Source organism: Mustela nivalis (assembly GCF_964662115.1).
Source record: "Mustela nivalis genome assembly, chromosome: 2".
Classification (NCBI taxonomy): Eukaryota; Metazoa; Chordata; class Mammalia; order Carnivora; family Mustelidae; genus Mustela; species Mustela nivalis.
This window is the reverse complement of record NC_139021.1, coordinates 46302845-46327250: the sequence shown is the minus strand read 5'-3', so window position 1 is coordinate 46327250 and position 24406 is coordinate 46302845. Positions and strand designations below refer to the sequence as shown.

At 35.8% G+C, this 24406-nt stretch overlaps 1 protein-coding gene across 3 annotated transcripts in view; it reads right to left on the bottom strand.

The window, feature by feature from the left end:
* The window catches only part of MMP16 (matrix metallopeptidase 16), a 300135-nt gene that overhangs the window by 34429 nt on the left and 241300 nt on the right, over positions 1-24406 (bottom strand). For all 3 annotated transcript variants that reach the window (XM_082719649.1, XM_082719648.1, XM_082719650.1), the window contains exon 7: positions 14949-15087. In XM_082719649.1, the coding sequence (XP_082575775.1) occupies positions 14949-15087 (139 nt within the window). The remainder of the gene's footprint in view (positions 1-14948; positions 15088-24406) is intronic.

The window sequence follows — 24406 nt, the reverse complement described above, 5'->3', positions numbered from 1 at the left end:
TTAGTACATATAACTTAGTACTTTAATGGATCACAAGCCTGTCACCTGCTCTAGCCTGTGAGCAACTTGAGGACACACACTGTGTATAACACCTTATATATAATGCCTAGAAAGTAGTAGGTACTAAATAAATGATTATAAATTCAAAGACCTATGTTTAATATTACATGAATAACCAAATAGAAGATCAAAACAAAAATGGAAAGGCTACATAAACAACATCGTAGGCCTTAGTCTTGAATCTTGTTCATAGAGCAGAAAAAAATGAGTCTTCTAACCAGTAACAAGTCAGAAAAAATAAAAAGGCATGTCCCAGTATTGGGTGGGAGGGTCATTTAAATAATTATATTTAACTGTGTACTGGGAAATAATACCATAAAAATATATCCCTATCCTGAGCCATTGTTTAATCTGAGTATTTTATAAAGAAAAAAAACACCCCAAGGGCCCAGATCACTTCCTTGCCAGAGTTAGTGAGATGGAAAATCCAGACCGCTGTTTCCCAACCTGTTCTTTATTTTAGTCATATCTCTACAACATTTAAAATAGAAAGTCTTTAAAACAATACAATAAAAAGAAAGTCTTGTTCTATGCTAGCCTCTGCCTTAGTGACTATCGCATTCTTTCCTTTCATCTCAGTTTTAATTTAGGGAAGAATAATACAGTTCCAGTGCCTTCCATGCTTGGTATTTAGAGTAAACCTGTTATCTGCCAAACTCGGTTGGTTATGTCTTCTTTTAAGCAGCAATATTCTATTATCCTTTAGAATACTTCCGTTTGCAGTTCCTTATCTCTATCCTATCCATGAAAATTTCTTCATACTCTTTCCAGGCCTTGTACAGTGATATTACTAGGCTCACAGATACCCAGGATGTCCTGGTGCATGTAGAATGAGAGTATGTTCATAGAACCTGAGTTTATGTTTTCAGGGTGTCTCAGAAGGGAATAATGTGTGAAAAAAAGAAAAAGAATTACAGTTCTTCCAGGAAATTCTTGTTTAAGAAGAAAAAAGAAAAAAAAAATTTAAAAAATGTGTTTTAGAAGTACTTCCCTATACTGTTGGTCAAGAGTTTTCAGTCAATAAAAAGGAGAAACAATGAGCCTCTCAACTTTTAATAATCAAGGCCTTCGTATGAAAGATTAGCATTCAATTAGCATTTTTCCCCGTTAGGAACATACAGCAGGGGATTTTTTCCCCCCTTTTTAATGCACTTATAGTCCCTTCAAAAAAGAAAGCAAAACAGAAAACTCATCAGCAAACATTTCCTATAGAGTTTTACAATGGGATCCTGCAGTTATACACACAAAAAATTAAGAAAACAACACCTTGCCTGCTGAGTATTTGTGGCTTAGAATTCAAGAAAATAACTCAGCAATGACTATGAGTTACATGTTTAAATTTCCAGGTGCTTATTAATAAATACCTAATTAATACAATTATACAACTCCCTTTGTATCTTGGTAAGATTTTCACATGACAAAGTTGAAGTAACTTTCTCTTGTTAACAGTTTTGATTAAGTATGTGAGATTCATATGCAATTTTTTTTCTTTTAACATTGGAGAGGTAGATTTTTAACTACCTTACCATCAATGATCTGATTCTCAAGGAAAATATTGCCTCTTTGGCATACTGAAGGCATTTACTGGATTTTCTATGAGGTTCACACATTCTGGAGCAAGAGGAAGGAACTGGTCCTTACTGACATTGTACTTGGCAGAATGCAGAGGAAAATATCAACAAGTCTGAGTTAAAAGACAGAGAAGCCTTATAAATAAAAAGAATAACCTCGAAGAATGTTTACAGTTGGAGACAACTTTACAGACCATCTATTCCAGTAATTCACCAATGAGATCCATCCATCCATCCAATGTCAGTTTATTAAGAGCCTCTTATAGCCTGTCACTGAGCTTGGAGCTGTAGGTACCAATGAAAGAAACACAGATTCTTACTCTTATAATGCTGATGGAGCAGCAGAGGAAATAGGCACTAAACAAATAATCCCTTGAAGAATTCTTAAATTATATGCTTATTCCTACAAGGAAAACTGCATTGTCTAGTGACTTTTTAAAATTTTTATCGAGCTAAGATTCATAACTTCTTTTCTAACACCCTTGAACTGGCTCATTGTTACTAATGAGGAAGTGCACTTTATTGTTCACATGTACTGGATCAGAAAAATGGTTGAGAATCCAGCCCAACACCTTTATTTTACAGGCTAAAAAGGGAAGTGATGTACTTAAAAAAGCACACAACCAATTTCTAATATATTTGCACTACAGTCCAGGTATTTTAATTCAGTGTTCAACTTGCTATTCCAAACTGATTCTCTCAATAGAACACATTTACACTCTGTCTGACTTTCAGAATTGGTGATGATTTTCTGCTTCCTTCCTGCTTTATCAGTAATCATTCCATATTTATTATTGGAACTGTTTATTAATTAATCCACTGTATTCTTCTCATGGCTTGTTCATTACATCCTCAGTAATCAGATACCCTTTATAATTTATTAACTAAAAAAAATTTTTAGTTACTTTTTTTGTCTTATGGAGACCACAAAACTCTATTTACGCATTTTTTTTTGTATCTTCTATTATAACATTGGTTAGTAAACTAGGACCACCAGCTATTGCCTGTTTTTGTAAATAAAATTTTATCAGAATACAGTCGCATCTATTTATTACATACGGTCTAGTCTGCTTTCATCCTACAATGGCAGAGTTTAGTAGTTATGATTGAAAACTATATGATCCACAAAGCCAAACATATTTGCTATGTGTCCTTTTACATTCAAGATCAGAACATTAGTTCCTTAAAGGCTAAGTTTTCATCAGATAAAAGAAGGCTGCATTTAGATTACTTAACAACTGTTGTTTATTGGGCTAACTATTATTCAACATTGACATATTCTTAAAGAAAACTTCAGGGATTAAAAAAAAAGTAATAAAGAGTTAATATTTTTTGTATTAGAATCTATGATTTAGTGGACTGTTCAACAGCCCTGAAAGCAGGTAGAACTAAGGGGTGACAGCTCTGCCAATTATTAGCTGTGGCAAGTAACTAAATCTGAATCTTCCTTTCCTATTTTGTACATTAGATACTAACATTTTTCACTTAGAGACCTGGAAATAATGAGATAAAGTGTATAACATAGCCATACTATACTCAGATCATGGTATCCAATACATGGTACTTACTGTTTTTATATAATGGAATATTATACTGTTCAAATTTCCTTGATACCAATTCAAATAAATAATATCAATAATAAGTGATTAAGTACACTGATCTATGTTAGTGCCAATTATTTGAATTAAGTGCTAATTTCCATATTGTTTGTAGGCTGGTTACTCAAGAAATGTGAACAAATGCCAAACTATGGGGATTGTACAGCTTTTTGTTACCAGTATTTATTTTGCCAGGTTCTACAACATCATTTAGTGAGCAGAGAGTTTTGAATATTTCCACAAATGTGGCAGCCATTGACTCGGCAGCTTATTAGACTTCTCTTCAAGAAAGAACTGGCCTATTTATCAGCTGAATGCCTTTGGATCTGATAATTGGGCCAAGAAGTCAGCTAAGTGCTTTGGGATGGGCCAAAGCCATGATCTTTTTGGGCATCGTCCAGCCAATGACTGAGCATGGCACATCTTAAATCCTGGCCATTTTTCTGCCCTACATTGTAACCATCCCTCAGAATAATATACTACTTAAACTATAACTTCAACTAATGAGGAGTTGTACTGGTCATGCAAACATGCTTAAAGATGACCTTGAGAAAAACACCTACTGGCAGAGGCCTCTGATGGAGGGGATGATACACGTCCTTGAAGCCAAACAGCTAGGAACACCTGGCGGGCTCATGGTGGAACATCACCCTGCTTCCCTTTTTGTCTCCCCTACCTCAGAGAAAGCTACCCACTGAGGTAATCCATTTAAGTGCGTTTGCACAACTATGAATACCATGCTGCTGGACCAGACACACCCTACTCCTCTTCTTTACTTCGTTTACCTCTAAAACTTGTGACCAACATATGACTCACATTCCTCCTTGTTAACCTACTAGACCTATGGCTAATGTATAACCTTCTTCTTTGTTTTCTTGTAGCTAATAAATACTGGATTGAGGAGTTGTTCCACGCAACAGTCCTTCCAGCTCTGGTCCCCTGCTCCCATCCTCTTAGAGCTGACTCGTTTGTGCCTCATTCTTCTCCTGTGTGCCCTTAGGAAAGCCGCACTGCATGAGACTCCTCTAACAGTCAGTCTTTGCTCTCGAGCTCTTTTTTGGTTTGCCAAGACACTGTCACATCTACAGCATAGTCCAAGGCTTTCCAGGCCAGTCTTGTCTTTTCTCTCTTTGCTTTTTACAGGCTTACTTCTCTCCTCATAACTTTATTTCAGTGTTTGCTTCCCAGGAATCTCAAACCTGACACAGTAAATAAAAGGATATGATAAAAGTTTTTGAAAATGAGAAAAAAATTAGACACAAGATTTACTGATGGGAAAATACTGTAGTTTAAAATGTAATGCTATGGTGAGTGTTGTGAAGTGTGTAGACCTGGTGATTCACAGACCTGTACCCCTGGGGCTAATAATACATTATATGTTTATAATAAAATAAAAAATAAAAAAATGTGAATAAAAACAGACATAGTAAAAACATGGAATTTTTGAATTGTTATAAATAAGTAGAGGCAAATGATCAAGGAAGATTTTCAAATACATGTTTGGTCCCTTGGTTTAGATGATTACTTCATATATATAATATATGTATATATATTGTATATATATATACTTCATATATATAATATATTACTTCAATATATAATATAAACACTAATATTAAAATCAAAATATTAAAGTATAAGCACTAATATAAAATTCATATACTTATATAAAATATAATTATAAAATTATAAATATTTATAATTCAAGAAAATAGCACAGTTCACATGTTATGAATCAATTTTTGTGTGTATCAAGGGCACTGAATGTAGATTCCTTAATCTAGTGTAGCTCTTTAGGAATAAATTTTCCATTATCTCCTATAGGGTAATAAGTAATCACTGTATTCATTTATTTATAGTAAAAGATCTTTTAGGTTATCTATTGCACTATGTAAGCTACCTCAAATGAACTTCATTAGCACACCCTAAACTTCTCAAGAGTAAAGATCTACAAGAAGCAAAAGGAAATTGCTGATTTATAGGAGTATTTGAAATAAAAGTATAATGCAAGTTATATAAATAATTTTTAACCAGCTATTTTCCTTGCCACTTTCCAGTGTCACATATTTTAGACAACTCTTGTTTTTTTGATATACATCTTTTATTCTTCTTATTCCTAAACTTTATTACCCTGCTCTTTAACATCCTAGGTATTTTGCTTCCAATTCCATGAACGATTTTTGCCTCTTGAAACGAAACTGTCAAACAGGATAAGTACCACTTAAAGTTATTAAATGATAGAAACAATATAAATTTGAGACCTTTTGACTACTTGACTTTGACTGTTACTGATTTTGACAACACTGGAAAGTTCATTTTAAAAGTTATTTTCAGTTCTTGAGAGAATTGCACCAACTCAATTTTCAATATTGATTTTTGATATTATTATCTCATAACCATTCAGCCTGAACATGGCTAGTAATTGAGAATATAAACATCTAGGTTGATTGTACTTATAAAATGTTACTCTATTATATTTGATTTACCTGAGTGATGTTAAGATAGCTGACTAGCGAAAATTGTATGGCTTCTATACAGGCTTCACACTCAAATATAAGCAGCTACACTGAGAGGAACCTTGATTAGTAAAGGGAGATATTACATACTTGCTTCTTAAAAACAATACACACACATATACATATGTGAGGCAGAATGAAAAAATTCCTTAAAATATTTATCCACTTACTTACACCTTTATTACACAAAAATGTGAAGGCTCTTAAAGGAAAAATATGTGGCAACATTACAACATAACTAAAAATTAGACAAAAAATAAGAGTAGGGAAATTAGAATAGAGTAAAAATAACATAGATAAGCAATATAAAATAAAAATGATGAAATTATTTCAAGTGCAAGCATCAGCCTATATTTTATAGTCATTCCAATATAAATACTTATTAGAAAATACATTTACAACCATTAGAAGCAGTAAATTCTAAGATTAAATTGAAATTATGCTTTAAATATATTTTCAGTAGATAGATTATATTAAGATATAGTTAATTTCTCATACTACTATTCTCAATGATACTAGAAATGTAGCCAAGAGGCTGCTGGTAATGAGACATCTCTGCTAGATGGGGACCCTCTGCTTAATTATCACAGAGCTCAAATAAGGGACTGAAACCAGCACAGTGTTAATTTGGATGCTCATAATTAACATGCTGTAGAATAATGCAGGAGTCAAATTTTACTACCCATAGTCACCAGTATATTAAATTTATGATATAGTTACTTAAACTATTCCAACATAAACCGATGTTCTTCGTAAAACTGTTTTTTAGTAAAGCTGTACTGTCGTACCATTAACATGCAATAGATAGCACCTATTTCGGTATATACTACAATAAGTTTTCACAAATGTATGTGTTTGTCAAAATATCAATATATCAAAATAACAAACATATGCATCACCCTGAAAGTTTTCTCATCCTCCTTTGTGTTCCCTCCTGCTCAATTCTCACCTGACTTCAGGCAACTTTCTGTCACTGTACATCAGTTTGCATTTCCCCGAGTTTAATATGAATACTCCTTTTTGTCTGAATTCTTTTACTGAGCATAATTACTTTGAGGTTCATCCATGTTGTAGTGTAAATTCGTAATTCATCCTTTTTATTGCTAAGTAGCATTTCATTATATGGATATAATGATCCATTCACCAGTTGAGGATATTAGAATTACTTCTGATTTGGGATGATTACAGATACATCTGTTTGGAGTATTTCTGTAGACGTCTTTGGACAAATGTTCTCATTTGTCTTGGGAAAATACCTACGAGTGCAATGGCTGCATTATTCAGTAACTGTGTATTCAACTTTTAAAGGAATTGTCAATACTTCGCATGATCAGTGTTTTAAATTTTAGCCGTTCTATTAAGTATGCAGTAGTATCTTATTGTGTGTGTGTGGGGGGGGTGAGTGTTTTAAGATTTTATTTCTTTGAGAAAAAGAGAGCGCACAAGTGGGGTTGGGGTAGGAAGAGGGAGATAATCCCAAGTAGACGCCACACAGAGTGAAGAGCTCCATGTGGGGCTCGATCTCACGACCCCGAGATCATGACCTGAGCCAAAACCAAGAGCCGGACCCTTAACTGACTGAGCCACCCAGGTGCCCCCTCATGGTGGTTTTAGTTTACATTTCCCTAATGATTAATACTGGTAAGCATCTTTTTATGTGGTTATTTACTATCCATATATCAACCCTGGTAAAGTTGCTGTTTAAATCCTTTGCTCATTTTTATTGAGCTGTTTCTTTTCTTTTTTGGTTTTGAGAATCCTTTATTTCTTCTGGATACAAACCCTTCATCATATATATGGTTTGCATATACCTAGTGTATGGCTTATCTTTTTATTAAAATTATCTTTGAAGAGCAGACATTTTTAACTTGATAAACTTCAGTTCATCAGTTTTTTTTTATGGATTGTGATTCTGAAATCAAACATAAGACATTTTGCCTACACCAAAGTCACATATACTTGCCTCTTACTTTTTTTTTTCTAGTTGTTTTATAGTTAAAACTCCTACTTAGGTTAGGACCATGTAATTTCTGTATATGGTACAAAGTTTGGATTAAAATTTATTTATATTTGCATATGGATATCCCATGGTTTCAACATCATTTGTTGAAAAGATCATCTTTTCTCCACTGAATTTCCTTTGTACCTTTATCAGAATTATTTTTCCATCTTTTTTGTCTTTCTGGAGTCTGTATTCTGTTACACTGATTTTTGTTAATCTTTACAACAATGCCACATTTTCTTCATTACTGAGCTTTAAAATAAGACTTAAAGTCAATTAATGTTTTAGAAATGGTTTTATCTATACTAGATCTTTTCCATTGCACACGAATTTTATAATCAGCATGCATGACTAAATTACTACAAAAAGACTTGTGGGGATTTGATTGGTATTGCACTTAATGTACAGACAAATTTGGTGAGTGTTGTAATAATATTGAGTTTTCCAAACCACTAATAAGACATATTTGTTCATTTATTTGTCTTCTTTACTTCATTTAGCAAAATTTTGCCTTTTCAGTGTAGAGGTCATTCATGTACCTTTTGGACTGATCCCTAAGTATTTAATATATTTTTTTAATATTTTATTTATTTATTTGACAGACAGATCACAAGTAGGCAGAGAGGCAGTCAGAGAGAGAGAGGGGAAAGCAGGCTCCCTGCCGAGCAGAGAGCCCAATGCGGGGCTCGATCCCAGGACCCCGGGATCATGACCTGAGCCGAAGGCAGAGGTTTTAACCTACTGAGCCACCCAGGTGCCCCAGTATTTAATATTTTTGATGCTACTGTAATTTTTGAAAATTTTCGATTCTTGACTATTCTTTGCTACTATGTAATGGGAGACAATTCTCCGTAAAGTCACTTGATTTTCAGCATGCCTGATGAACACAGGCAATGACTGCTTTTGTTTTGGACTACATTTTTAAAGATATTGATATAGCAACAATCGGGTTATAGAGTGTGTCTCCTTCACAGCTAAGGAAAAAGATGTGCTTATTGTCCAGTATAATAAAGAAAACGTCTCCCTTTGGGGTAAAATTTAAACAAGCTGGGCACCTGGGTGGCTCAGTAGGTTAAGCAGCTGCCTTTGGCTCAGGTCATGATCCCAGGGTCCTGACATAGAGCCCCACATTGGGCTCCCTGCTCCATGGAGAGCCTGCTCCTCTCTCTCCCTCTGCCTGATGCTCCACCTGCTTGTATTCTCTTTTTCTCTCTGTCAAATAAATAAATAACATCTTAAAAAAAAATTAAACAAGCTTACTGTTCATTATGAAATATTTGGGTTCTCTAAGCTTGGGGTTCCTCTCCTGCAATGCAACTGATTACATGTACAGGATTCACCTGGACCTCTTCACATTACCCTTTGAGAATCAGGGGCTCAGGGGACTCATACAAACGGCTATACTCTAGCTACTACCTCTGTCTCTGTCTTCTTCTCTGACTTGGAAATCTTGTGTTTCTGCCAACATACATGAAAGTGAGGCAGGCTAACATGTTAGCTTACAAACGGGGTAAAATCTCAGACCGTTCACAGTTTTTGAAAATATAGAGAAACACAATTACTTTTTGTATAATGGTCTTACATCCTGCAACCTTGATAAATTCATTTGTTCATTAGAAATAATGCATTGACTGCATCTAATTTTCAACATGGACAGTCGTATTATCTGTGAATATAGTTTTATTTATTATATATCTTACCTCATTATGCTACATAAAATCTCCAGTACAATAATAAATAAAATTGATATATGACATCTTGTCTGTTCCCAAGCTTATGGAAGAGGTCCCATGCTGTGAATTTGACCTCATTGGGTGAATATTTTTGTATCCTTAGAAATATTCTTGAGATTTGTCCTAGGATTGATACTTGGAAACAATGTGATTGCTTCAGTCTTTGAAGATTTTTTTAAGGGTAGGAATGGAACATTCTAGATAATCACTCCCACTACTTAAGTAAGACCCTTTTCGGTGTTCTATCCAATGGCCATGGAGTGGTAGCAGGTAGAAATAAGTACTGTTAGTGCTGTGTATCAGGACCTGTTCTATTTCATCCTATTAAGTGATTCTTACTCTATACATGAGTAGTTTCCCTACATACATATGCTGATCAATTCCTCCTCCCATACTTTAGGGGATTCCTCTGCTAATTTCTGTGTCTGCACTGTGCAGCTCTCTCCTCTGCATTGTTTTTTGTTCTGCGCACTGCAGCTACCTTGTTACCCCTTGACTCTCAGTTCTGTTCCTCTCAACTGAGGCAATCTGAACACCACCTGGATTCTCCTAACTTCATCCATAGCCTGGAAAGTTTCCCAAAACAGGAAACTGGGACAATTTCCAGGCTCATTTCACTTTGTTTCCTGACTCTCAGGTTTACTACCCTTTGTTTCTTGCTGTCTGCTGTCATGAAAATCATGGTTTCATATACTTTCTCCAATTGTCGGTAGATTTAGTTGGGAGGATAAATTTGATCCCTATTATTACATCTTGGCTGGAAGTAGAGGATACATCAATATATTTTGATATACTATATTTTAACATAGTGAAAAGCAGTAAGATTCTGTGAAGAATGTAGAGGACAATTATAGAGGACAATTCTAGAGGACAAGTTGCTTACGTTTTCATAATTTATGTATTGACTACTCCCACTCCATATGACATATATGTACACATATAACTTCACCTAAACTTTTAAAAATTGTATAAATTATACCAAAATTTTAACTTTTAATCAGATCTATGGCTTTCCAAATTTCTTAAGATATTTATAACGATTCATTTGAAAAGAACATATTATGCCTATTTTTATATTACTAAGATAGTATTTAGACTTTATAATTGAACACTCTTTTTTACTTATATTGAAATCCATACCTTCAGATTTTTAGGGGAAACTAAGGCTAATACTGAGTGCATTTAGGAAATGCATGATTAAATAAGTTTATATCCCAACACAGACTTTAGTTCAACAGGATGAATAATAAAAGGCAAAGCTACTTAAGTACAAGTACTATTGCAGAGTATAGATGAGAAGAAGAGAAGAAACATAAAGGAAAAGAAGGGAAAGACAAAGAGAAAGAAATTGAAGGTAAATAAAGCCAAGCGAAAAGCAACCTAAAGAAAAGTAATATTTAAGTCTGTTAGTAGCAAAGGTCCAGTATGGCCAGGACAGACTAACTTTGATACAGCTGTGAATATGGATACAAATCAGAACTGGAACTTTATTCTTTATTCATTCAGTAAATCTTTGTTTAGTGTTTACTATATTGCAGGTATTATTTAAAACAGAGGGCATGGGACGCCTGGGTGGCTCAGTTGGTTAAGCAGCTGCCTTCGGCTCAGGTCATGATCCCAGCGTCCTGGGATCGAGTCCCACATCGGACTCCTTGCTCAGCAGGGAGCCTGCTTCTCCCTCTGCCTCTGCCTGCCATTCTGTCTGCCTGTGCTCGCTCTCTCCCCCCCTCTCTCTCTGATAAATAAAAATAAAATCTTTAAAAAAAAATAAAAATAAGAAAAAAATAAAACAGAGGGCAGCAAACTAGACCAATACCTATTTTGTACAGCCTATGATCTAAGAAGAATTCTTACATTTTTAAAGGTTAAAAAAGAAAGGATATGTAATAGAGATGGTATGGGCTGCAAAGCTTAAAATATTTGCTATTTAGTCATTACTGAAAAAGTCTGTCAATCCCTGGTTAAAGATACGGGGAATACAGCAGTATAAAAAAAAAAAGAACAAAGGAGAGAAGACCTTGCTCTTATGGGGCTGATATTCTAGTAAGAGGAATATAGATAAGCAATAAATAAGTGAAATATATAGTTTTGAGATGGTATGTAGATAATTAGAATAGGAAGGGGAAATTGGACTGCTAGAGATGTGGTTTAGACTGTTGTACGGCCCATAGAGCAAATGAGGGGATAGTCTTAGGATGAGGAATGATTTGATTCCTCAGAAGCGCTGTACTTTTGTGGTGAGAAAGGTCATAAATAGATGGTGGCAAGCTGAGATGGTCATTTTGATTGTGATTGTTGTGGTGGGGGTAGCAAAGGGGGTGGTAGATAAAGTCTAGCATTCTAAAGCTCTTAACTCTCCTGCCAGTGGTAAGGTGGATACTAAGGAAGGGGTGGTCTTATTGGGTTACCCAGCTTCTGGCTCCCTCTAGAAAAGCAAAGATATTTGGAACAGGGGATCTGCATATTCATGGCCGGGTTTGGAGAAGGTTTACTCGAAAGAACTGTGGAGAGAAAAGTGGAGGAAGGAAGTACCACAGCCCGGTCCTTGGAATGACACGAGTTCTAAGATCAGGCATTTCCTGATACTGGCAGTATATCAGAAGAGACCACTGACAAACACAACGTTCCAGAATTTGAATAAATACGTGGCAAGAAACAAAGTTATTCCTATTGCTAGCATCATAACATAAGAAACACCATACCAAGTTAAATCATACTCACCCATATTATTTTTATTAAAATGTTTGTTAAGCACCTACTATGACTAGCACTGTTCTAAGAACTGAAAATACAGTAGTGTGCAAGAAAATATGGATAAATCTCATGAAATTTACATTTGAATGCTGTAGGTAACTTCAGATTTTCCCATGTGCTGTGCTGGAAGTTGTGATTTCCATGTGCAAGTAGGAAGGTACTACTTTAAAGAGGAGGGACAGAGGGACATTCTGAGGTGGTACCTTTTCCGCTGGCTGTTGAAAAATCAAAAGGAGCTTGCCCATTCCATGAGTGAATGGGTAAGAAGAAGCAAAATGAATAAAAGTAAGAAGTCCCTAAGGCAGTAAAGAGCTGTCAGAACACTGATTTATGACTATGGCAGTTTCTGCTCAGGCAGTTTTGTCAGAGAGCACTAAGGATCCTGTGGAGACAATGCCTCCTGGGATGGCCTTCAAGCCGAAAGCTACCTTGGGCTTATTCTTGTTTATTCTTCCTTTGTTTCTGTTGCTACTGTTCATAGGACCAACGAAGAGTGTAGGGGAGGGTAATTTCCTTCCAAATATCATGCCCCTAAGATTCAGAACCTTTACATGGTTCCTTTCTTTGTCCACAGTGGTATAGTGCATGTCCACTTCATTTATATGCTTATTTTAGATAGCAGGAGGGCAATAAATTACCAATAACCATTCTAGTAATACCAGTAGCTGAGATTTATGGAAAACTTGTATGTGCCAAACATCTCACATGTAGTAATTTATTTAGTCCTCAAGCTAATCCTGAGATAGCGAGTAATACTAACCCCATTTTTCCAGATGGAGAAACTGAGACAAAGAGAATTAAATGATTTGCCCAGTACATACAGTCATTAAGTGTTCAAAACTGGCAGTATGATGGCAGAATCCTCATGTGCTTAAAACTAATGTACTAAACCCCTTCTTTCCTCCAGAAACAATTTGTAAAGAGAAAATAAATCCCACTTTCATTTATATGGATAATTTGCATCTCACCTAAAATATCACAAGTGTTTCTTATACTCTACATTTTCATTATCCTCATCATTACTATAAGTTCATTTAGTTTGAAGTTGGGAACAATTGCTTTTTTGAGGTGTTAAGATCCCCTTTTTCTTTCCTTCTACCTTCACACCTGTTTAAACTTCTTTTCAGCTCTTTAGGCTCTTGGCCAATACATTCATTCCATCAGTCACTCATTCAGTCAGTCAATCAATTGATTATGTTCTGCACTCTAGATCTCCTCAGTTTCAGCTCAAATATTTTTGTTTGTTTCAAGTTTTTATTTAAATCCTAGTTAGTTAATATATAGTATAATATTGGTTTCGGGAGTAAAATTTAGTGATTCATCACTTAATGTAACACCCAGAGTTCATCATAAGTTCTCTCCTTAATGTCCATCACCCATTTAGCCCATTCCCTCCCTTCCTCCCTCCATCAACCCTCAGTTACAAGTCAGTCCCCGGTTTAAGATATGGGAAATGTGTAACAGCATTTCTTCTCGCCCCCCTTCCTCTATATTTATGTTTTGTGTCTTAAGTTTGTTTTTATATGATGGACTTATTTCACTTAGCATAATACACTTTAGCTCCACCCACATCATTGCAAATGGCAAGATGCAGTCAGTATTTTTGTATCCTTGAGTAAATACCTTTGGGTAAATACCAATTGCTGGGTTGTAGGATAGTTCTATCATATCTTTTCCTCATAATTCCATCAATCTTCCAACTCAGTCTCTTTCTTTTCCCTGCGTTTCCCCCCACAGGTTTATGATTTACTGTTTAGAAGCAAATTTTAAGGATGGAATACCAGGCACTTGACTAAGTTCACTTTTTAAAAAAATGTACTTTATTTATTTATTAGAGGGAGAGAGAGAGAGAGAGAGAAAGCACAAGAAAGGGGACAGACAGAAGGAAAGGGAGAGGGAGACGAAGACTCCCTGCTGAGATCAGAGCCCAACCCGGGGCTCAATCCCAGGACTGTGAGAGCATGACCTTAGCTGAAGTCAGCCACTTAACAGATACCCAGATGCCCCAATAAGTTCATGTTACCATGTAATCTTCCTTTTGCATGCCAGACAGTTAGTATTTGTGCAATTAAAACGTGTCACTTAAATAAATAACAACCAATAAATTTTACGGGTTGAAATTAATTGGGTGAATTTTTTTCCTACTCATGAATTTTCCTCACCTTTATGAGCAATTTCTTAGTTTACTGGAAACTAACAAACTTACTAAATCAAGTAAATTAAGGGATTATACCATATATGAAAATAAGAAGTAATATAGGTTTCACTTTATAAAAAATAGCAAGTAACTCCAAATACTTTTTAAAAAAACTCAAAAACCTTTAGTTAGTGACTAAATGACTTTTTTGAAATGAATAAATAACTTTTTATTAGCAATTCATTCATTCATTTCATTTCTTTTGGTATTTTAAACCAAATCTAAAAAACTCTAAGAAATCACACAATGCCTTCTAAATTTGACTTATATATGAGAATGCCATATATGAAAACATAAATTAGAGAGTTAAACATTATCACTGATTTTACCTCATTTATATTTCCTTTTTTCCCTTTTCATTTATATTTCTAGTCTACATGTACAGTTCATTTCAGAAGCTCAATTAGCTACCTAACTTCACTGAACATGTTTTACTTATTCATCTCTATGTGTGCTATAGAGCCCTGGAGAAAACAACCAAAATATAACAGATGAAGACATGGGAAAAATTCCTTACCTTTAAAGAAGACAAAATTCCCATCACTGTTTTCATAAACTGCATCGATACTAGGAGGCAAGCCCCGCCAGAAGTAAGTAATTTGCATGGGGTATCCATCCATCACCCTGTTGTTCCTCACTCGCCAAAACCACTGGTCCTGCAAACCAAGCAAAAGCATCTCTCAACAAACATGCAGGCCTCCATTGCATTTCCCTGTGCAATGGTGTAACCCTTCTAAAACTAAACTAGTGTCATTTTCACTGTCTCAAATCAAAAACATCAAAGAAACAGCTAATCAACTTGCTTACAGTGATGACAGTTGTTTTTGTAGCTAACTGTCCAATCTCTAATCCATACAAGGTGATTAAAAGATAATGTAAAAATATTTAACTTCAACATTTTACATTATCTCCAGGGCTTTTAGATGGAAAAAAGAGAAGTAGTACAGACAAGTCCTTGCCAGATTTGTGGATTAAGTCAGTATTCCTGAATAAGAGAGCAGCATATGGACATGTATACATTTACAGACACAAACTTAAAATGTTAGGGATGGAATAAAGAGGCCATCCCTCCTGCTGTGCCCACATTATACCCATCGTCCCCTGTAACTGTAAGTAGTGTCCTCTTTCACCCTCAAATATGTTTTGGTTTGGATGATAAATTATATGGTCACCCTAAATGAACAAAGTTATCTTGAAAAAAAATTATCAAAGTGATTCCAGTCTGCGTCATCTGCCTCCCCAATATGCTCTCACAATATCTGGATCTTACTCAATCATAGCATCAGTTATTTTATGTAAGAGGTGTCCACTTTTATCTCCAGTGAAAATATATGACTTGTCTCATAACAAGTGCTTATAAATGTTGTTGAATTAATCATTAGCTTGCACACAATATGTTTCTCCATAAATTCTTAGTAATGGCATGATATTCAATTATTTTCCATGGAAAGTTTCAGAATGAAAACTATTCAAAGTGCTTTAATATTAGAAAAATTAGGTAAATTTTGAAGTATACCCTTTCACTTCATTTCAAAATTTTGTATTTACAAACAACATTTCACTTGGAAAACATTTATTTGTACTACTTAGATAAGTATGTTTCATGAAAATATTTCCAATTTCCCTTACTTAGATATTAACAGATGATTTATTATAGGGCCTTCCCAATCTTTTGGCTTACAATAGTTTTAACTCACTAGATTTTCTAGGATTTGTGAGTTATTCATATAGTCATTCATACACACATACACACACACACACACACACAGTCAACTGGGGATTCTTGGATTTCAGGTGATATGATAAAAATGAACCTTTCTCCATCTAAACCAATCCAAATATAAAAATTTTCTTAGGAATCTTTGGGTAGTTGCGCTTCATTCTAGTTACCTTGAGTTGTCTTCTCTATGAACTTTGTTATTTATAAAAAGAAGGAAGTAGCTTAATTAACACCTCTAAGTTTGTATCCTATTCTTGCTCTGTCCCTTAATAATGGTCATCCAGGTCAAGATACTAGTCATTGAGTTATTACAAACTAATAACTGACTTGTAGTATGAATACTGCCTTATTTTATTTTTATGTAGGCTCCATGCCCGGTGTGGAGCCCAGTGCAGGGCTTGAACTCAGAACCCTGAAATCAAGACCTGAGCTAAAATCCAGAGTTGGATACTTAATGGACCAAGGCACCCAGGCACCTCTAATTACTGTTTTAAGGATTTCCTGAAGACCTGGCACACAGTTGGTTGTTATTATTGTTAAAATTATATTGAAACTCATTATCTTACTTTCCTTCACAATTCTGTTTACAGTTCTGCTGCTCTTCTTTGTTCTCTCTTCAGATTTCAGCCATATTATGGCTCTAGCAATGCATCTCTCTCCTACCAATATCTTCTTACATTATTAACCTCTTCTTGATAATTTTTATGCTACCAGCTAACCTGAATTAATACATATCTTGTTTCACATATAGTAGATACATTAAACTGATTCTAAAATACAGAGTTATTCTGTGAAAAGACTGATCCAGGAAAATTATATGGGCATGAAGATCTAGGGCTTACTCCTATAGTATGTGAGCAGATGATATTCTGATTATTATTTTTTTAAATAGATTTATTTATTTATTTATTTATTTAGAGAGAGAGAGAGAGACATGGCAGGGAGGGGCAGAGGAAGAGGGAGAGAGAAACCCAAGCAGACTCTATAGAGTGTGGAGCCCTAAGCGGGACTCCAGGCCAGGACCCTGAGATAATGATCTGAGCCAAAACCGAGAGTCAAATGTGCCACCCAGATGCCCCTCCACAAAAAATATTCTTTCTTTTTTTTAAGATTTTTATTTATTTACTTGACACAGAGAGACACAGCTAGAGAAGGAGCACAGCAGAGAGAGTGGGAGAGGGAGAAGCAGGTCCTCCATGGAGCAAGGAGCCCAATGCAGGGCTCGATCCCAGAGCCCTGGGATCATGACCTGAGCCGAAGGCCGATGCTTAGCAACTAAGGTATCCAGGCACCCTCACATAAAATATTCTTAAGTTATTGTAATGTATATCCAAAAATAATAAAAATGGCTAAATACCTACCGGACTGTGACAAAGAAATAACTGACCATGATTATTAATGGAACAATGAAACGGAAAGCTCTCTGAGCTGAAGGATTGGGAAAAAAAAAAAAAAAAAATCAGGGGGAAAAAAAAGCCTGAACCATATTCCAGTTTTTCTCAGAGAAGCACTTCACATTGTTCTGTCTACCCAGTATTGAGACAAGGCCAGTGGCTCTTTGAAACAGCCATATGCTGCTATGTAAAGATAGGAACACAACTTCAACTTGTCACTAATACAGGAAGAAACAGAAATTTTGCCTCAAGATCAGCCAATTTGCAAAAATTCAGAAAGTAATATGGAATAATAGGTGAAATCAGAACGATTTCTCATTGACAGCAGCCTTGGCAGAGAGTGATATAAACTGTCGATATTCAGGTTGTGCTTCTATTCAACTTATCCACACCTTCCCAGAGTGGTAGAAAGCAACGGTCCAAATAAGTTAGCAAGCACTCTCTCACAGAGGATGTAAACATATCCTAGTCACTATAGAGTGCCATTTCAGAAATTGAGCTTGTGAACGATTCGTAGAGAGAGGATATTTAAAATGTTATTTAAGTCTCTATGCAAATTTTCCTTCTAAGTGAAACCTCCTCTGAGCGCACAATCTAAAATTGAATTCCCTCACTCCGCCCACCCACATGTGCTTTCACTCTCCCTCTCCCTTGCTTTATTTCCCTTCACCACGTTGATCACTGTTTAACACAGTACATGTTTTGTTTATTGTTCATTCTCTCTCCACTAGAATGTAAGCTCCATGATGGCAAAGTTACGTTTGTTCATTTGTGGCTCCCCATTTCCAGAAAAATATCTTGCACATGGTAGGAGCTTACTAAATAGTTCTTAAAAGCAAGCACATTTAAGGAGGAAAGGACAAAGTAAAGGTTAAGTTATCCTTTCAGAAGTCAAAAGCTATGCAGATGTCACAAGAGTACACAAGTTCCACTTGAACAGGCAGACATTTAGTATATATTCCATTATTTAGAAAGGTATGATATATCAAGATCTTTGAAACATGCAGGGGAAAAAAAAAATTGTTTCACCCGTCCAAACACTGTAGCTTTTGTTTTGGCCTTCGGTATAAAGGGAAAGAAAGAAGAATCTGGGCTCTAAATCTGTTGTTTCTATCTTGCCACTGGCCTTTTTTTGGCTACAGCCCTTATAAAAGGGAGTGGAAGGGGTGGAAGCATACCCTAAAAATAATCAAAACTAGCACATTTGCAAAATCAACTCATGAAAAAAACAGTGCTTAAAAATTAACAAAGAGGAATTCCTACTTGAAGACCAATATTTCTTTAGATACAAGTTTAGATACAAACTTTAGATACAAGTTTATGCAGATTTGTCTTTCCATGTAGCATGGGACCCAGGCAGAACACTTTGTTTGCAAAGATAAATACACAGAGTATGGCAGGGTGTACACCATGATGCAATAAGGAGAAATTTAGTTTGCTTTTTTAAAATTCCCTTTAAAATTCTGTATTAATACAGGCATATTGTTTGCTGACAACTCTAGAGAAAAAGTATCCTCCTGCTGTCTGAATATGAAGATCGGTTATTGATCTACTCTCGGGAAAGGGTGCTATTTTCAGACCTCTTTTTAGAAGCCAATTAGTAAACCTGATCTACTTTGGCTTCTCTTCTAACCTAGAGATTCATTATTTAACCGAAAACTTGATGTAAATCTATGAATACCTCACATGTCTACACGAACATTTCGAGAAAGCATCAGTTGCTCTCTCAGCCCTCGCCTGCCAGGCCACTGTGGGCTTCCTCCAGTCTTCCCTACCTCTGAAATAGCATCTCAAAACTCTTGATTCCTTGCCATCATCACTGTCACCATCCTACTCCGAGCTGCCACTGTATTTCACGGAGATGACTGCAATGCCAACTCAGAGCTACCAATTTGCCTCCTACTGCATCTAAAATGGAATTCAGACTCCGTCCCTGTCTCCAGCCCCTGCACCAATTGCAAATCCCTTTTGTGCTCTTGACGCTCTACCTGCATCGGCATCCTTTCAGTTTCTGATAGAGTAAAGCTCTTTTCTTCCTTAAGACTTCTATACCATTTGCTCTACTTTGAATGTTCTTTCCCTTCCTCACACCATTCATCCAATTAACTGTGAATCACCTATGCAATCTAGCTGAAATTTCCTTTCCAAAGAAATGCCTTACCTGACCCATGACTGAAATTAGGTGACACTGTTTATACTGTTCCATAATAGTCTGTAATTTCACTTTACAGCACTTATACCATCTGTTACCATACCACCATTTTTTTAAAATAAAAGATTTTATTTATTTATTTGACAGACAGAGATCATAAGTAGGCAGAGAGGCAGGCAGAGAGGAGGAAGCAGGCTCCCCGCTGAGCAGAGAGCCCGATGCGGGGCTCGATCCCAGGACCCTGAGATCATGACCTGAGCTGAAGGCAGAGGCTTTAACCCACTGAGCCACGTGGGCACCCCTATATTACCATTTTTAAAGTGACACAGTATTCCCCCTGCTCCACTGTGCTATATGCCCACAGAAGTAGGGACAGTATATTTTGTTACCATTGAATTATCAGCTTTGGGAACTTTGTCTGGCATATTGTGGAGACCTACACATGCTTAATAAACACATCTTTCTATTTTTTTCATCAAACCACCATAGGATGACATTGTTCAAACCAAGGTAACTGCTTAATATGAGTATCAGACTATTTACTAAAATGGCATTCTTATCAAGGAAATTCACTAGCTATGGGGAAAAAATATAAAAAAATGTTTGTCTATAAATACAGATTTCTTTACAGGCAATCATGTACTGTTTCTGGGGATGTATGAGTGGCCAAGAGAGTGTCTGGGAAATGTGATGTTCAAAATTAACGTAGATCCTGTGAAAAATCAGGCATGTAGTAATAGTGAATGAAAGACAAAGTCACGGCAATAATAAGGGAAAAAGCTATTCGCACGAATGCTTAAAGGGGAGAGGAAAAAATAGTGGCCTTCTGATTTGTATTTCCTTCTACTTCTTCTCAAAGCCAAAGGACACCTGTGACAGACCCAGCTGAGTGCTCGCCACCCTGGGGCCATCCTTGCTAGCCAGACTTATCAAGCGGCCTCACAGAACTGGAGTGTGGGAGGCCACAGTGCGTATGTCATTATGTACATCTGAGCAAGAAGAAGGAAAGAGCAATGAGTTCTGAGCCTTGGACAGACACCTACATTTTATCATCCGAGGCCACTGTTTGAAGGGGCAGGCAGAATGAAGGAAAATTTGAGGATAAGATGACTGATGGCCATGCTGGAGTTACAGAGAGAAAACGTCTATCTTGGTACAGCTGCTATTGAATAGCTAACACTTGCCCCATTCAACTGATGTATTGCCTTAGACTTCAAAGCACAGAGTAAAAGTAAATGATCAGAATTTCTTATAAAATTCAATATTTAAACAATGTTTAATAATGGCATATGCTTGACAAAGCTCATATATACTTACTGAACCTATTTGGCATAAAAATTGATAAATACAAATTATTAGGTTAACTTATTCATTGTTAGCAGTATACAGTACTAAAAATCAGCCCATAAATTAGCTGTTTAAAAAAGAAAACTTTCTATATTGAAGTAACTACAGATTCACATTACACCTATAAGAAATAACAGATTCCTTATATACTCTTTCTTAACCTTCCCCAATGATAACTCTTAACATAATTATAGTACAATATCAAAACTAGGAATCATACCATCACACTATTAAAATTTCACATGCACTAGTGTGTATATGTATGTAGTTATGCTAAATTTAACCTGGAAAGTGTACCTTTACAACACAGAGATACGGTAGTTGCCACCTTAAATAAGTGCTCAACATTGTATCAGTCATGATGGCAACCTTGGTATTATATGTAATGCAAGAAAGAATAGCTAAGCATTAAAGGCCACAGAATAATTCATGAAGTAAAAACAGGTAGAAGCCAAACGTGTTTAAATTAGAATCTAATTGAGCCTTTACACCTAACTTATTTCTTATAGGAAGAAAGGAGTTAAGTTAAAGACACTGAAAGGAAACAAACAAATACATTCCAGCATGTGGCATAGTTTATAAGACAACTGACCTGGTCTCAACAAGAAAACAGTAACAACAACAAAAGCCATTGGGAAAAAGCTGGGAAGAATTGTCATTTAAAAAGATCTACGTAGATTTAACAACCAAATTCAGTGCACAGGTAGTCCTGGATCTGGTATTTAGAGATGAAGTCTTCTGCTATCAACAACTTTCTTTCAAATGTTTCACCAAAAACTTGGGCATGCATGCTGTATTGCCTTCTGTCTCTCTGTCTCTCTCAGGCAAGCACTTAAAGTTGTTAAAGCATTCTTCCAACTTCTCTGTATTTTTGAAATTTTTTATAAGTTTAAAATATATACTCAGTTTATAAAAAAACAGAAAATACATAGGCAATTCCCTTATGATAAAATATCATGATATTATATTTAAGTATTTGCAATGGTTGTATCGTATTCAGGCTAGCCAATGTAAGATTATTAAGCCTCCATTTGAGCCATTTATTTTCATTTTTATTTTTTAAGATTTATTTATTGATTTGAGAGATGGGGGGATGAGCAGAGAGAGAATCTTCAAGTAGACTCCCCATTGGGCACAGAGCTAGGCTCTGGCTGGATCCCACAATTTATGCAATTGTAACCTGAGCAGAAACCAAGAGTTGGAGCCTTAACTGACTAAGCCATGCAGGCACCCCCATTTTAGCCATTTAAATTTGTTACTGTAAATAATGCTACAACCAACATCTTTAGGCTTTAAAAAAGAAACAAAACTATGTCCGTGCCATTTAATTAAGTGTAATTCATGCTCCACTCAACAGTAACGTGTGAACTGAAAATAAAAAACTCACACCTTATAAAACTTTACAAATATATTATAAATGCACTAATTTGATTTCACACTATTGTATTCAAATTTACTGCCTGTACCAAGAATTATAAAGGGTACTGTAGTATTTAAAGAAAGAGAACAAGGCCATTTACATTTAATTAGCTATATTTCTTTTTCAACACTGGGAAGAAAAAGTAAATTTATAACTTGGAGGAAAAAAAAAATTCTAAGGAATGCTTAATAGATCTATCTGGCAAAGACAATGCCATTCTGGGAAGCTTTCATTATCTTATCACAAGAGCTGACACAAACTGGCTTTTGTTATATAAACCTTAGGAGAAAACCTGTTCAAAGCAACCACTAAAATATACTTTCTTACTAAGGCAGTCATGACTTTCTGCAATGATTTTGCAGGCACAGTTTTCAGAGATTAACCAGATGTAGGGCACCTGGGTGGCTGAGTTGGTTAAGCATCTGCCTTCGACTCAAGTCATGATCCCAGGGTCCTGGGATGGCATCCTGCATTGGGCTCCCTGCTTGTCAGGAAGCCTGCTTTTCCTTCTGCCTCTGCCTGCTTCTCTGACTACTTGGGCTCTCCGTCTGTCAAATAAATAAATAAAATCTTAAAGAAAAACAACAACAACAACAACAACAACAAAGATTAGCCATATGTAGTTCTGGGAGAAGTAATGCTGCTGTGCATCACAACAGGTCTGATGGGGAGCAGAATACGCCATCCCCAAAATGTGCCTCTTTGGCATGTGGATATTTTGAGCTGAAGGCAATCAAGACCCAGCAGTTTCAAGAAAAAATTTTGCTTCTCCCTGAACTACCTAAAAAAATTTAGATGGTGGCCTGGTGCAGAAAGAGAGCTATTACCAGAGATAACTCTTTATCGGAACAACCAGTATGTATGGCACGGCAAATACCTAATTACCAAACATCTGCTTTTCTTATGTCCTGTGAATTACCCTCTTTCCCTTTGAAGCCCCAGGCTCCTTTTCCATTCCTTAGCGCATGATGGCATATAAACCTCAACTGTCTGGTTTACGTTTGGGTCTTCTATTTTTATTGGGCTCCACACATACAGAATTAAATTTACTTTTCTTCTGTTAATCTGTTTTATGTCAATTTAATTATTAGATCAGCCAAAGAACCTACAAGGAAAAAAAGGAAAATTCTTCCATCTCTATGGGTCAAATCACTTTGCACAGTGTCTGCATTTTTGAAAAATGTTCAAAACACAGATTCATGATAATAGGGGAAGGAAGTAACAGTAACAGGTGACTCTTTCTATATCATTTCAGAATGCAAAATTCTGGAATATCCCTTAATGTCTGACTATTTTCAAGGAAGAATGAAATGTAAATTATTCTAATAAATAAAATATATTTGTGTTTCAAAGGAAGGGAGATGTGGCCTTTACAGAATATTTTGTTTACTACTTATGCTAAATATACACAGTAACTTTTAGTCTCCAAATGTTAAAAAAAAAAAAAAATCCTTTGTTTTTGATTTAGATTGAAAAATCTGGACACCAAAAGGTTGAGTGATATGTCTGATGTGGATCACTTTCTTGTTAATTAGCATTTATTTAGTCCTGACATAGAGAATACTAATTTTTGAAACTTAAGAATTCATAATTATTCATGTATAACACATAATAACATAAATATTTATGGTTTTTAATTCATTTATATATGTGAATAATGAATGGTGCTTAGGTCCTAGAACAGAAAGATCCAAGGAGAAAGAGAAAAATCAATGTGTGTATGTTGACCCTGTTTTCTTTTTACATCCTTACCTTTGTTCTTGTTTCTTCTTGCATCCACTCTTGTTCAGAAATCACTTTGTGATGGTTATGATGCTGGAAAGAACAGTGGACTAAAAAATGCTTCATCAGCACACTGCACTTAAGGTAAGGAGCCTCAAATTCCAGATGTAATTGCACCACACAGTACTATGACATTTTACTTTCCCCCCCCTTCTTTGGG